Below are 14,889 nucleotides of genomic sequence, written 5' to 3' on the forward strand. Positions count from 1 at the left end.
ATGCGAGTCCAATGGGATGGCGTCCATGGCGGTCGCAGGGTAAGCGCTCTCCGAGTCGGTCGGCCCTCTCCCGCTACAGACGCTGTGCATCGGTGCTGATGAGTTCGGCGAGTTGGCGGGGAGGCAGCAGAAGCAGTGATGGAGACCACGATGACCTGCTGTAGCACGGCGGCCGGCAGCTCCTCGGCGGGAGGCTCGGAGGTCGAACCGGTAGGAGGGGAGGCGGCCAGCGGACCGAGGGCGGGAAAAGCAGGCCCTGGAAGGTCGGACACCGCGGGAGGCTCGGAGGTCAGACCGGGTGGAAGGAGAGCCAGGGAGAAGCAGGCCCCGGGACGTCAGTACCATGGCGGCTGAAGATTGTCGGGCAGGAGTGCGGGAAAGGTGGAGCGAGGCGAGAGCGGGCCCTATTGTGATGGCGCCGATGAAGATGGCTGCCGTCCTTGCGGGCTCCGTGCGTACCAGGCAGCTAAGTGTCCTTTGCTGATTGGTGCGCTCGGCTCGTTAAGAAAAAAGCATTTCACTGACTGGATTTCACTTGTATTTGGTTATGTGACAAATAAAATTGAAATTGAAATTGAAATACCTGCATGCTAACGTTTTGTGTTTCATGAACAAGGACCCCCAGGTCACTCTGTACTGCAGCATTCTGTAATCTCTCTCCATTTAAATAATCATTTGCTTTTTTACTTTTGTTACAGTTTGTCAACCTGAAAATACATAGAAACATAGAAGATAGGAGCAGGAGTAGGCCATTTGGCCCCTCGAGCCTGCTCCGCCATTTAATGAGATCATGGCTGATCATCCAAATTCAGTACCCTGTCCCTGCCTTCTCCCCATATCCCTTGATCCCTTTAGCCTTAAGAAATATATCCAACTCCTTCTTGAATATATTTAATGAATTGGCCTCCACCGCCTTCTGTGGTAGAGAATTCCACAGGTTCACCACTCTCTGGGTGAAGAAATTCCTCCTCATTTCAGTCCTAAATGGCTTACCCCTTATCCTTAGACTGTGTCCCCTGGTTCTGGACTCCCCCGCCATCGGGAACATCCTTCCTGCATTTGACCCATTTATCCTGACTCTCTGTTTTCTGTTAGTTAGCCAATCCTCTATCCATGCTAATATATTACCCTCAACCCCGTGAGCTCTTATCGTGTGCAGTAACCTTTTATGTGGCACCTTATCGAATGCCCTCTGGAAATCCAAATGCACATCCGCTGGTTCCCCTTTATCCAGCCTGCTCGTTACATCCTCAAAGAACTCCAGCAAATTTGTCAACATGATTTCCGTTTCATAAAACCATGCTGACTCTGCTTGACTGTATTATGATCATACGGAGGCAGAGTGCATGGCTGAGGTACTGAATGAATACTTTGCATCTGTCTTCACAAAAGAAGAGGATGAAGTTAATGTCGCAGTAGAGGAGGGGGGGGGGAGTAGAGAAATTGGATAAAAATGGATAGAAAGGAGATGCTAAATAGGTTGTCATCACTCGAGGTTAACAAGTCACCCGGTCCAGATGCGATGCATCCTAGATTGCTGAGGGAAGCTAGGGTGGAGATAGCAGAAGCTCCGACCACAATCTTTCAATCTCCCTCAGATATATGGGGGTGGTGCAAGACTGGAGGATTGCAAATGTTACACCCTTGTTTAAAAAAGGGGAGAGGGATAAACCTGGTAACTACAGGCCAATCAGTCTAATGTCAGTGGTGGGTGAACGACTAGAGACCATTGTCGAGGACAACATTATTTCTGACTTGGAGAAGCATGGGTTAATAAGGGGCAGCCAGTATGGATTTGTTAAAGGTAAATCATGTCTGACTAAACTGACTGAGTTCTTTGATGAAGTAACAGAGGGTTGATGAAGGTATTGCAGTAGATGTTGTATATATGGACTTTCAAAAGGCATTTGATAAAGTACCGCACAAGAGACCTACTTGGAGAATAGAAGCACATGGTATTAAAGGGCTGATGGTAATTTGGGTATATAATTGGCCGAGGGATAGGAGACAGTGAGCAGTGCTGAGGGATGTTTTTCTGACTGGAGGGAAGTATGCAGTGGGTTCCCCCAGGGGTCAGGATTAGGACCATTGCTTTTCTTGTTATATATAACTGACCTGGACTTGGGTATAGGTGTACAAGTTTGAAGTTTACAGATGATACAAAACTTGGCAACGTATTAAATAGTGAGCATAGTAGTAGCAGACTTCAGGAGGACAGACACAGACTGTGAAATGAACAGACACAAGGCAGATAAAATTAAATGAGGATAAGTGTGAAGTGATGCACTTTGGGAGAAACAACAGGGAGAGGCCGTATAATCTAAATGGGACTATTTTGAGGGGGTGCAAGAGCAGAGGGACCTGGGGGTCCATATTCACAAATCTTAGAAATTGCCACGGCAAGTTGGTGAGGCCGTTCAGAAAGTGTGTGGGATACTTGGCTTTGTAAATAGTGCCATTGAATACAAAAACAAGGAAGTTACACTAAACCTTTACAAATCACTAGTGAGGAACATAGGACAGGAGGAGGCCATTCAGCCCCTCGAGCCTGTTCCGCCATTCAATGAGATCATGGCTGATCTGCGATCTAACTCCATACACCCGCCTTTGGCCCATATCCCTTAATACCTTTGGGTAACAAAAACCTATCAATCTCAGATTTAAAATTAACAATTGATCTCGCATCAATTGCCATTTGCGGAAGAGAGTTCCAAACTTCTACCACCCTTTGTGTGTAGAAGTGTCTCCTAATTTCACTCCTGAAAGGTCTGGCTCTACTTTTAGTCTATGCCTCCTAGTCCTAGACTGCCCAACCAGCGGAAACATTTTCTCTCTATCTACCCTATCTGTTCCCCTTAATATCCTGAAAACTTCGATCAGATCACACCTTAACATTCTAAATTCTAGGGACTACAACTCTAATTTGTGTAATCTCTCCTCGTAACTTAACCCTTGAAGTCCGGGTATCATTCTGGTAAACCTACGCTGCACTCCCTCCAAGGCCAATATATCCTTCCTAGGCTGTGATGCCCAGAACTCCTCACAGTGCTCCAGGTGTGGCCTAACCAGGGTTTTGTACAGCTGCAGGGTTTTGGCCTCAGCTGGAGTCTTGTGTACAGTTCTGGGCACCACACTTTAGGAAGGATGTCAAGGCCTTGGAGAGGATGCAGAGGAGGTTGACCAGGATGGTACCAGGGATGAGGGACTTCAGTTATGTGGAGAGATTGGAGAAGCTGGGATTGTTCCTCTTCGAGCAGAGAAGGTTAAGAGGAGACCTAATAGAGGTGTTCAAAATGATGAGGGGTTTTGATCGAGCAAGTCGGGAGAAACTGTTCACTCTGGCAAGTGGGTCGGTAACCAAAGGTCACAGATTTAAAATAGTTGCTAGAAGAACTAGAGGGAAATGAGGAGAATTGTTTTCACACAGAGGGTTGTTAAGATCTGGAACGCACCATCTGAAAGGATGCTGGAATCAGGTTCCACAGGAACTTTCAAATGGTAATTGGACGTATAGTTGAAGAGGACTAGTTTGCAGAGTTCTGGGGATAAAGCTGGGGTTTTGGGACTAAATTGGACAGCTCTTTCAAAGATCCAGCACAGACAGGATGGGCCGAATCACCTCCTTCTATGATGTTAGATTCTATGATCAGTGTGAAGACGCTGGTGTCTCTTAAGGCTCTTCGAGCTTTTAAAGGTCTTCCCACAGTCAGAACATTTCACGGATCTCTCGTCAGTGTGAACAAGCTGGTGTGCAAGCAGGTTGGAGGACCAAATTAATCCCTTCCCACACACAGTGCAGGTGAACGGCCTCTCCCCAGTGTGAACTCTCTGGTGTATCTGGAGTTTGGATGACTCTGCAAATCCCTTCCCACACACGGAGCAGGAGAACGGTTTCTCCCCAGTGTGAACTCGCTGGTGTGTATGGAGGCTGGATGACTGAGTGAATCCCTTCCCACATTCAATACACGTGAACGGCCTCTCCCCAGTGTGAACTCGCTGGTGTCTCTGGAGCTTGGATAACTCTGTGAATCCCTTCCCACACTCGGAGCAGGTGAATGGCCTCTCCCCGGTGTGAACTCGCTGGTGTCTCAGCAGGCTGTAGGACTGAGTAAATCCCTTCCCACACTCTGAGCAGGTGAACGGCCTCTCCCCGGTGTGACTGCGCCAATGAGTTTCCAGCTTGGATGGATAATCGAATCTCTTCCCACAGTCCCCACATTTCCACCGTTTCTCCGTGGTGCGGGTGTCCTTGTGTCCCTCCAGGTTGGGCGATCGGTTGAAGCCTCATCCACACACAGAACACGTGTACGGTTTCTCCCCGCTGTGAATGGTGCAATGATTTTTCAGGCTGTGTAACTGGTTAAAGCTCTTTCCACAGTCAGGGCACTGGAACACTCTCGCTCGGGTGTGTGTTTTCCAGTCACACGGATGTTTGAAATCTTTTCCCACAGACAGAACAGACAAACATTTGTCCTTCCGTATTCAAAGGTCAATGATATTCAGGTCCTGATGAATGGAGTGACTCTGTCAGATCTTGATGTGATGTTTGGTTTGAGTTTCCAGTCTGTAAATCCTGCCCTTCTCACACCCTGTAAAAGGAGTTTACAAAAGTCATCACTGTAAATACAGGATAGAAATTCAGAACAGACAATTCCAGTTACTGTGGAACATTCTTTCCTCTCGTTTCCCCAAAGCTGTAAATCCCCGTCCCACACACTCTCCCTCCTCCCTGTGCTGAAATCCAAACCCATCGCACCATCTCCAACATTTCTTTCCTCCACTCCCAGTTTTCCCCCTCCCTCTACTCTGGTTGGGTTCAGTTCTACACCCGCTGTGTGCAGAGTGAGAATAAAATCAATGAGTGAATGATTGTCTCTCCTGGTCATGGGGACCCTGAAGCCCCGCCCACTCTTTGTTCCTGTACCAAGATGGCCACGCATGCGCCGTGCTGCAGGTGGAACCGGTCTGTCTTTCCTCCACCAAGATAATGGCGCGTAACCCGGGCCTGTCACCGAGAAAAAGCCTCACAGCTACCGTCCGGTGGAAGATAGACCAGGCCGCTGGATCTCATTCGGGCCTGAGGCCATTCTCCAGCTTTATAAACCCGGCGGCGCAGACTACCCGCAGTTTATTAATCTCCCGACCCCACTCCCGCCGACCAGCAGCTCCGCCCGGCAACCGCGCAGGGCTTTCTTTGTGAGGGACTCATGACCCGGACCCAGGGCCTGATTGACGGGAGCTTATGACCAATAGGGAGTGAGCGGGGCGGGGCTGGAGGAGCGAGCTGGAGGCGGGTCCTCCAACCAATCGGGGAGCCTGAGGGGCGGGACTTGCGCCAGCTGATTGTCTGATCCGCAGGGCAGCGAGTTTCTCCAGTCCCTTGTTCAGGGCCCGGGGCCAGGGGAGGCTGTGGGCCTTTATTCCCCTCATTGGACACAAGGCTCTTTGGCTCACAACACACTGGCTCAGATTGCAATACAGACTTTTTAAATTCATGAATCAAAGGGACAGGGTCTCTCATTCTGTTGTGGGACAGTTCCTGGGACAGACTGTATCTCCCCCTCTCCTCCACACAGGGATTTGTGCTGGTTAAAGGGACAGCGATTCTCCTTGTTCTGCCAGTTTGTAATTAACTTTATCCCATATTACAGACCCTAGGAGTTTACCAATAACTCCTCGAGTCTTGGTTATGATCTTCCAGAATTCCTTAGATTCTTGAACGTTCCCCGGGGATCAGAAGGTGGCAAATGGAACCCCGCCGTTCAAGAAAGGAGGGCGAGAGAAAACAAGGACCCCTGGGCCAGTTAGCCTGACATCAGTGGTACGTGCAAAAAAGATTCACAAGGATGACACCAGAACTGGGAGGATATACCGATCAGGAAAGGCTGAACAGGCTGGGGGCTCATTTCTCTGGAAAAGAGAAGGCTGAGGGGTGACCAGATAGAGGTCATCAAGATTATGAAAGGGTTTGATAGGGTAGATGTGGAGAAAATGTTTCTACTTGTCGGGGGAGACCAGAACTCGCTGTCATAGATATAATAATATATAAGAGAGAAATAGCACCAGAGTAAAGAAAAGTTCAGAAATAGGAGGAATCAGACGGGGCAAAAGCAAGGCAGACTAAGATGTGTTTGGAGTGCATGTGTGTAAATGTACATAGCCTGGTAAATAAGGTTGGTGAGCTGCAGGCACAAGGTGCCACAGGGGACTATGATATAGGGGCAATAACAGAGACCTGACTCAAAGAAAGGGAGGATTGCGATCTTAATATTCCTGGCTACAAGGTATTCAGGAAAGATAGGGAAGGAAAAAGAGATGGGGTGGCAGTATTGATCAAATAAACTATTACAGCATTGGAGAGGGGTGATGTAGTCGAGGGAGCAAAGGTAGGTTTGAATTCAGGAACAATAGAGGAGCGATTACACTGCTGGGTGTTTACTACAGGCCACCAAGTAGTGGGGAGGAGATAGAGGAGCGATTACACTGCTGGGTGTTTACTACAGGCCACCAAATAGTGGGAAGGAGATAGAGGAGCGATTACACTGCTGGGTGTTTACTATAGGCCACCAAATAGTGGGAAGGAGATAGAGGAGCGATTACACTGCTGGGTGTTTACTACAGGCCACCAAATAGTGGGGAGGAGATAGAGGAGCTATTACACTGCTGGGTGTTTACTACAGGCCACCAAATAGTGGGAAGGAGATAGAGGAGCGATTACACTGCTGGGTGTTTACTACAGGCCACCAAATAGTGGGAAGGAGATAGGGGAGCAGATTTGCAGGCAAATTACAGAAAGATGCAAGAACATAGAAATATAGAAGACAGGAGCAGGAGTAGGCCATTCGGCCCCTTGAGCCTGCTCTGCCATTCAATGCGATCATGGCTGATCATCCAATTTCAGTACCCGGTCCCTGCCTTCTCCCCATACCCCTTGATCCCTTTAGCCTTAAGAAATATAACCAACTCCTTCTTGAATATATTTAATGAATTGGCCTCTACTGCCTTCTGTGGTAGAGAATTCCACAGGTTCACCACTCTCTGGGTGAAGAAATTCCTCCTCATTTCAGTCCTAAATGGCCTACCCCTTATTCTTAGACTGTGACCCCTGTTTCTGGACTCCCCAACCATCGGGAACATCCTTCCTGCATCTAGTCTGTCCAGTCCTGTCAGAATTTTATAAGTTTCAATAAGATCCCCTCTCATTCTTCCAAACTCCAGCGAGTACAAGCCCAATCATCCCAATCTCTCCTCATACGTCATTCCTGCCATCCCAGGTGTCAGCCTGGTGAATCTTTGCTGAATTCATTCCATGCCTTGACTAATCTACTGGAATTTTTTGAGGATGTAACTGGTAAAATAGATAAGGGAGAACCAGTGGATGTGGTGTATTTGGACTTTCAGAAGGCTTTCGATAATGTCCCGCATAAGAGATTAGCATGTAAAGTTAAGGCACGTGGGATTGGGGGCAAGGTATTGACTTGGATAGAGAACTGGTTGGCAGACAGAAAGCAAAGAGTTGGAATAAACGGGTCTTTTTCCGAGTGGCAGGCAGTGACTAGTGGGGTACCGCAGGGATCGGTCCTTGGACCCCAGCTATTCACAATATATATTAATGATCCAGACAAGGGAACTAGATGTAATATCTCCAAATTTGCAGACGACACAAAGCTGGGTGGGTGTGTGTGCTGTGAGGAGGATGCTGAGAAACTCCAGTATGATTTGGATAGGTTAGGTCATTGGGCAAAAGCATGGCAGATGCAATATAACGTGGATAAATGTGAGGTTATCCACTTTGGTGGCAAAAACAGGAAGACAGATTATTATCTGAATGGCAATAGATTGGGAGAAGGGGAAGTGCAACAAGACCTGGGCGTCCATGTGCACCAGTCGCTGAAAGTAAGTATGCAGGTGCAGCAGGCGATTTTAAGGAGGCAAATAGTATGTTGGCCTTTGTAGCGAGAGGGTTCGAGTACAGGAACAAGGATGTCTTGCTGCAGTTGTACAGGGCCTTGGTGAGACCACACCTTGAGTATTGTGTGCAGTTTTGATCACCTTATCTGAGGAAGGATGTTCTTGCCATGGAGGGAGTGCAGCGAAGATTCACCAGACTGATACCTGGGATGGCAGGAATGACGTATGGGGAGAGATTGGGTCGATTGGACTTGTACTCGCTGGAGTTTAGAAGAATGAGAGGGGATCTCATTGAAACTTATAAAATTCTAACAGGACTAGACAGACTCGATGCAGGAAGGATGTTCCCGATGGCCGGGGAGTCCAGAACCAGGGGTCACAGTCTAAGGATTAGGGGTAAGCCATTTAGGACGGAGATGAGGAGGAATTTCTTCACCCAGAGAGTGGTGAACCTGTGGAATTCTCTACCACAGAAGGCAGTGGAGGCCAATTCATTAAATATATTAAAGAAGGAGTTAGATATATTTTTTAAGGCTAAAGTGATCAAGGGATATGGGGAGAAGGCAGGGACAGGGTACTGAATTTGGATGATCAGCCATGATCTCATTAAATGTCAGAGCAGGCTCGAGGGGCCGAATGGCCTACTCCTGCTCCTATCTTCTATGTTTCTATATTTCTATTACTCTCACTATTACCTCAATGCTAATGAATCGGGGGGAAACTCTCCACTGGCTGGAGTCAGACCGAGCACAAAGGAAGATGGTTGTGGTGGTTGGAGGTCAATCATCACAGCCCCAGGACATCGCTGCAGGAGTTCCTCAGGGCAGTGTCCTCGGCCCAACCCTCTTCAACTGCTTCATCAATGACCTTCCCTCCAACATAAGGTCAGAAGTAGGAATGTTCGCTGGTGACTGCACAGTATTCAGTTCCATTTGCAACTCCTCAGATAATGAAGCAGTCCATGCCCGCATGCAACAAGAGCTGGACAACATTCAGGCTTGGGCTGATAAGTGGCAGGTAACATTCGCACCACACAAGTGCCAGGCAATGACTATCTCTGACAAGCGAGCGTCTAATCACCGCCCCTTGACATTCAACAGCATTCCCATCACCAAATCCCCCACCATCAACATCCTGGGGGTCACCATTGACCAGAAACTTAACTGGACCAGCCACATAAATACTGTGGTTACAAGAGCAGGTCACAGGCTAGGTATTCTGTGGCGAGTGTCTCACCTCCTGACTCCCCAAAGCCTTTCCACCCTCTGCAAGGCACAAGTCAGGAGTGTGATGGAATACTCTCCACTTGTCTGATTGAGTGCAGCTCCAACAACACTCAAGAAGCTCAACACCACCCAAGACAAAGCAGCCCGCTTGATTGGCATCCCATCCACCACCTTAAACATTCACTCCCTCCACCACTGGCGTACCGTGGCTGCAGTGTGTACCATCTACAAGATGTACAGCAGCAACTCGCCAAGGCTTCTTCGGCAGCACCTCCCAAACCGACAACCTCTTCTACCTGGAAGAACAAGGACAGCAAGCACATGGGAACACCTGATAGAATACATATATCCCTGAAGGCAGCAGGACAGGCAGAAAAGGTGGTTAAAAAGGCTGATGGGATACTTGCCTTCATTAGCCGAGGCATAGAATATAAGAGCAGGGAGGTGATGATGGAGCTGTACAAAACGCTAGTTAGGCCACAGCTGGAATACTGTGTGCAGTTCTGCTCGCCACACTATAGGAAGGATGTGATTGCATTGGAGAGGGTGCAGAGGAGATTCACCAGGATGTTACCTGGGCTGGAGCGCTTCAGCTATGAAGAGAGACTGGACAGGCTGGGGTTGTTTTCCTTAGAGCAGAGAAGGCTGAGGGGGGACCTGATTGAGGTGTACAAAATTTTGAGGGGCATAGATAGGGTAGATAGAAAGGAACTTTCCCCTTAGTAGAGGGGTCAATAACCATTCGTTTCAAGGTAGGGGCAGGAGGTTTAGAGGGGATTTGAGGAAAAACTTTTTTCCCCCCAGAGGGTGGTTGGAAACTGGAACTCACTGCCTGAAAGGGTGGTAGAGGCAGGAACCGTCACAACATTCAAGAAGCATTTAGATGAGCACTTGAACCGCCATAGCATACAAGGCTACGGACCCAGTGCTGGAAAATGGGATTAGAATAGACAGGGCTTGATGGCCGGTGTAGACACGATGGGCCGAAGGGCCTCTTTCTGTGCTGTATAACTCTATGACTCTATGACCACCAACTCCAAGTCAAACACCATTCTAACTTGGAAGTATATTGCCATTCCTTCATCGTCGCTGGTCAAAGTCCTGGAACTCCCTCCCTGACAGCACTGTGGGAGTACCTTCACCACACGGACTGCAGCGGTTCAAGAAGGTGGCTCACCACCACCTTCTAAAGGGCAATTAGGCATGGGCAATAAATGCTGGCCTTCCCAGCGACGCCCACATCCCATGAACAAATTTAAAAAAAACTTCATCCCATAACACGCGTACAAGGGCTCAGTAATGTTTAATTCATCAGAAAAAGACAAAGTACAACAACATACTGGTCAGCTTAACAGAGTCTCATCATATTTATGAGGCCACAAACTTAAAATAGTCACTAATAAATCCAGTAATGAATTCAGGAGAAGTGTCTTTACCCAGAGAATGGTGAGAATGGGGAACTCGCTACCACAGGGAGTGGTTGAGGTGAACAGCACAGATGGATTTATGGGGAAGCCACACAAGGGAGAAAGGAATGGGAGGAGATGTTGATCGGGTTAATTGAAGTAGAGTGGGTGTGGGGCATAAACACCGGCATGGACCAGTTGGGTCGAATGGCCTGTTTCTGTGCTGTGCATTCTATGTAACACCATCAACAATCAATCGAAGGGAATCATCAGCACAACAGATTGAAACATTAAACAGCAGTCCAAGAATTTATAAAACATTCATCCATTCCATGTTCATGTCACCCCAGCTGTCTCCAGGGCCCTGTGCTACAGAACAGTGTGAACTCGCTGGTGTCTCTTCAGCTCCCCGGAGCTTTTAAAGCTCTTAGCACAGTCAGGACATTTAAATGGTCTCTCATCAGTGTGAACAAGCTGGTGTGTCAGCAGGTGGGATGACCGAGTGAATCCCTTCCCACACACGGAGCAGGTGAACGGCCTCTCCCCGGTGTGAACTCGCTGATGTTGCTTCAGATCCCCAGAGGTTTTAAAGCTCTTCCCACAGTCAGAACATCTAAATGGTCTCTCATCAGTGTGATATTGCTGGTGTGTCAGCAGGTTGGATGACCGAGTGAATCCCTTCCCACACACAGAGCAGGTGAACGCCCGCTCACCAGTGTGAACTTGCTGGTGTTCCTTCAGATTCCCAGAGGTTTTAAAGCTCTTCCCACAGTCAGAACATTTAAATGGTCTCTCATCAGTGTGAACTTGTTGGTGTGTCAGGAGGTGGGATGACTGAGTGAATCTCTTCCCACACACGGAGCAGGTGAACGCCCGCTCACCAGTGTGAACTCGCTGGTGTTCCTTCAGATTCCCAGAGGTTTTAAAGCTCTTCCCACAGTCAGAACATCTAAATGGTCTCTCATCAGTGTGAACTCGTTGGTGTGTCAGCAGGTTGGATGACCGAGTGAATCCCTTCCCACACACGGAGCAGGTGAATGGCCTCTTCCCAGTGTGAACTGGCTGGTGTCTGTTCAGATTCCCGGAGCTTTTAAAGCTCTTCCCACAGACAGAACATGTAAATGGTCTCTGATCGGAGTGAACTCGCTGATGTTGCTTCAGATCCCCAGAGGTTTTAAAGCTCTTCCCACAGGCAGAACATTTAAATAGTCTCTCATCAGTGTGAACTCGCTGGTGTGTCAGGAGGTGGGATGACCGAGTGAATCTCTTCCCACACACGGAGCAGGTGAACAGAATCTCTCCTGCTCTCTCCAGCTGGTGTCTCTTCAGATCCTGGGACGTTTTAAATCTCTTCCCACAGTCAGAACATTTAATGTGAACAAGCTGGTGACTCAGGAGGGTGGCAGAATGAGAGAATCGCTTCAAAAACACAGAGCAGGTCAACGGTCTCTCATTGGTGTGGACAAGCTGGTGTCTCAGCAGCACGGAGGGTGCAATTAATCCCTTCCCACACACGGAGCGGGTTAAAGGTCTCTCCCTAGTGTGATCCTGCTGGTGTATCATCGGAGCGGATGACTGAGTGAATCTCTTCTGGAACACGGGGCCGGTGAACGGGCTCTCCCCAGTGTGTAGCCACTGCTGTTGCTTCAGGTACTTGTATATTTTGAAGCTCTTCCCACACTCAGAACATTTAAAAGGTCTCTCATCAGTGTGAACTCGCTGGTGTGTCAGCAGATTGGAGGAGCAACTGAATCAGGTCCTGATGAATCGAGCGACTCTGTCCGTTCTTGACGTGATGTTCGGTCTGAGCTTCCTGTCTGTAAATGCTCCACTTCTAAAATCCTGTAAAAGGAGTGTAGAAAGGGGTAAGAGGGAGAATGTTGCCTCATGTTCCCCTTTCCCAGCCCAGGGGCAGTGAAGCTGATTTTCAGGCCCCAGCTGCTGCACAGGTTACATACGAACATACGAATTAGGAGCAGGAGTAGACCACTCGGCCCCTCGAGCCTGCTCCACCATTCAATAAGATCATGGCTGATCTGATTACTCCACATTCCCACCTACCCCCGATAACCTTTCACCCCCTTGCTTATCAAGAATCTATCTACCTCTGCCTTAAAAATATTCAAAGACTCTGCTTCCACCGCCCTCTGAGGAAGAGAGTTCGAAATACTCACGACCGTCTGTAAGAAAAAATTTCTCCTCATCTCTGTCTTAAATGGGCGACCCCTTATTTTTAAACAGTGACCCCTAGTTCTAGATTCTCCCACAAGAGGAAACATCCTCTCCACATCCACCCTGTCCAGACCCCTCAGGATCTTATATGTTTCAATCAGGTCACCTCTTACTCTTCTAAACTCCAGCAGATACAAGCCTAGCCTGTCCAACCTTTCCTCATAAGACAACCCGCCCATTCCAGGTATTAGTCGAGTAAACCTTCTCTGAACTGCTTCCAATGCATTTACATCCTTCCTTAAATAAGGAGACCAATACTGTACACAGTGCTCCAGATGTGGTCTCACCAATGCCCTGTATAACTGAAGCATAACCTCCCTACCTTTGTATTCAGTTTCCCTCGCAATAAACAATAACATTCTATTAGCTTTCCTGATTACTTGTTGTACCTGAATACTAACCTTTTGCGATTCATGCATTAGGACACCCAGATCCCTCTGCATCTCAGAGCTCTGCAATCTCTCACCATTTAGATAATATGCTTCTTTTTTATCCTTCCTGCCAAAATGGACAACTTCACATTTTCCCACATTATGCTCCATTTGCCAGATCTTTGCCCACTCACTTAACTTATCTATATCCCTTTGTAGCCTCATTATGTCCTCTTCACAATTTACTTTCCTACCTATCTTTGTGTCATCAGCAAATTTAGCAACCATGCCATCAGTCCCTTCATCCAAGTCATTTATATAAATTGTAAAAAGTTGAGGTCCCAGCACTGATCCCTGTGGCACACCACTCGTTACATCTTGCCAACCAGAAAATGACCCATTTATGCCTACTCTCTGTTTCCTATTAGCTAGCCAATCTTCTAGCCATGCCAACATGTTACTCCCTACACCATGAGCTTTTATTTTCCGCAATAACCTTTGATGTGGCACCTTATCAAATGCCTTCTGGAAATCTAAGTACAGTACATCCACCAGTTCCCCTTTATCCACAGCACATGTTACTTCCTCAAAGAACGCCAATAAATTGGTTAAACATGATTTCCCTTTCACAAAACATGTTGACTCTGCCTGATTACCTTGAACTTTTCCAAGTGCCCTGCTATAACGTTTTTAATAATAGCTTCTAACATCTTCCCTGTGACAGATGTTAAGCTAACTGGCCTGTAGTTTCCTGCTTTCTGTCTCCCTCCCTTTTTGAATAAAGGAGTTACATTCACTATTTTCCAATCTAATGGAACCTTCCCCGAATCTAGGGAATTTTGGAAAATTAAAACCAACGCATCAACTATCTCACTAGCCACTTCTTTTAAGACCCTAGGATGAAGTCCATCAGGACCCGGGGACTTGTCAGCCCACAGCTCCAACAATTTGCTCAGTACCACTTCCCTGGTGATTGTAATTTTCTTGAGTTCCTCCCTCCCTTCCATTTCCTGATTTACAGCTATTTCTGGGATGTTACTTGAATCCTCTATAGTGAAGACCGATGCAAAATACCTGTTCAATTCAACTGCCATCTCCTTATTTTCCATTATTAATTCCCCAGACTCACTTTCTATAGGACCAATGCTCACTTTGTTAACTCTTTTCTTTTTTAAATATCTATAGAAACTCTTACTATCTGTGTTTATATTTCTAGCTAGCTTTCTCTGGTACTCTCATTTTTCCCTCCTTATTAATCTTTTAGTCATTCTTTGCTGTTTTTTATATTCTGTCCAATCTTCTGACCTGCCAGCCATCTTTGCACAATTATATGCTTTTTCTTTAAGTCTGATACTATCTTTAACTTTTTTAGTTAACCACGGATGGTGGGTCCTCCCCTTGGAATTTTTCTTTCTTGTTGGAATGTATCTATTCTGTGTATTCTGAAATATCCCCTTAAATGTCTGCCACTGCAACTCTATTGACCTATCCCTTAACCTAATTTGCCTGTTCACTTTAGCTAGCTCTGCTTTCATGCCCTCATAATTGCCCTTATTTAAGTTTAAAATACTAGTCTTGGACCCACTCTTCTCTCCCTCAAACTGAATGTAAAATTCAATCATATTATGATCGCTGCTACCTAGGAGCGCCTTCACTATGAAGTCATTAATTAATCCTATCTCATTGCACAATACCAGGTCTAGTACAGCCTGCTCTCTGGTTGGCTCCAGAACGTGCTGTTCT

At 47.3% G+C, this 14,889-nt stretch overlaps 1 protein-coding gene across 1 annotated transcript in view; it reads left to right on the forward strand.

Annotated features, from left to right (window-relative positions):
* Positions 1 to 14,889, forward strand: part of LOC147083647 (uncharacterized) — a 70,746-nt gene continuing 55,857 nt past the window's right edge. The window contains exon 1 of the mRNA XM_085980150.1: positions 1 to 39. Coding sequence (XP_085836276.1) covers positions 1 to 39 — 39 coding nt within the window. The remainder of the gene's footprint in view (positions 40 to 14,889) is intronic.

The sequence above is a fragment of the Somniosus microcephalus genome, unplaced genomic scaffold (genome assembly GCF_052327205.1).
Source record: "Somniosus microcephalus isolate GS21.2 unplaced genomic scaffold, FLI_Smic_1.0 scaffold48, whole genome shotgun sequence".
Taxonomy (NCBI): domain Eukaryota; kingdom Metazoa; phylum Chordata; class Chondrichthyes; order Squaliformes; family Somniosidae; genus Somniosus; species Somniosus microcephalus.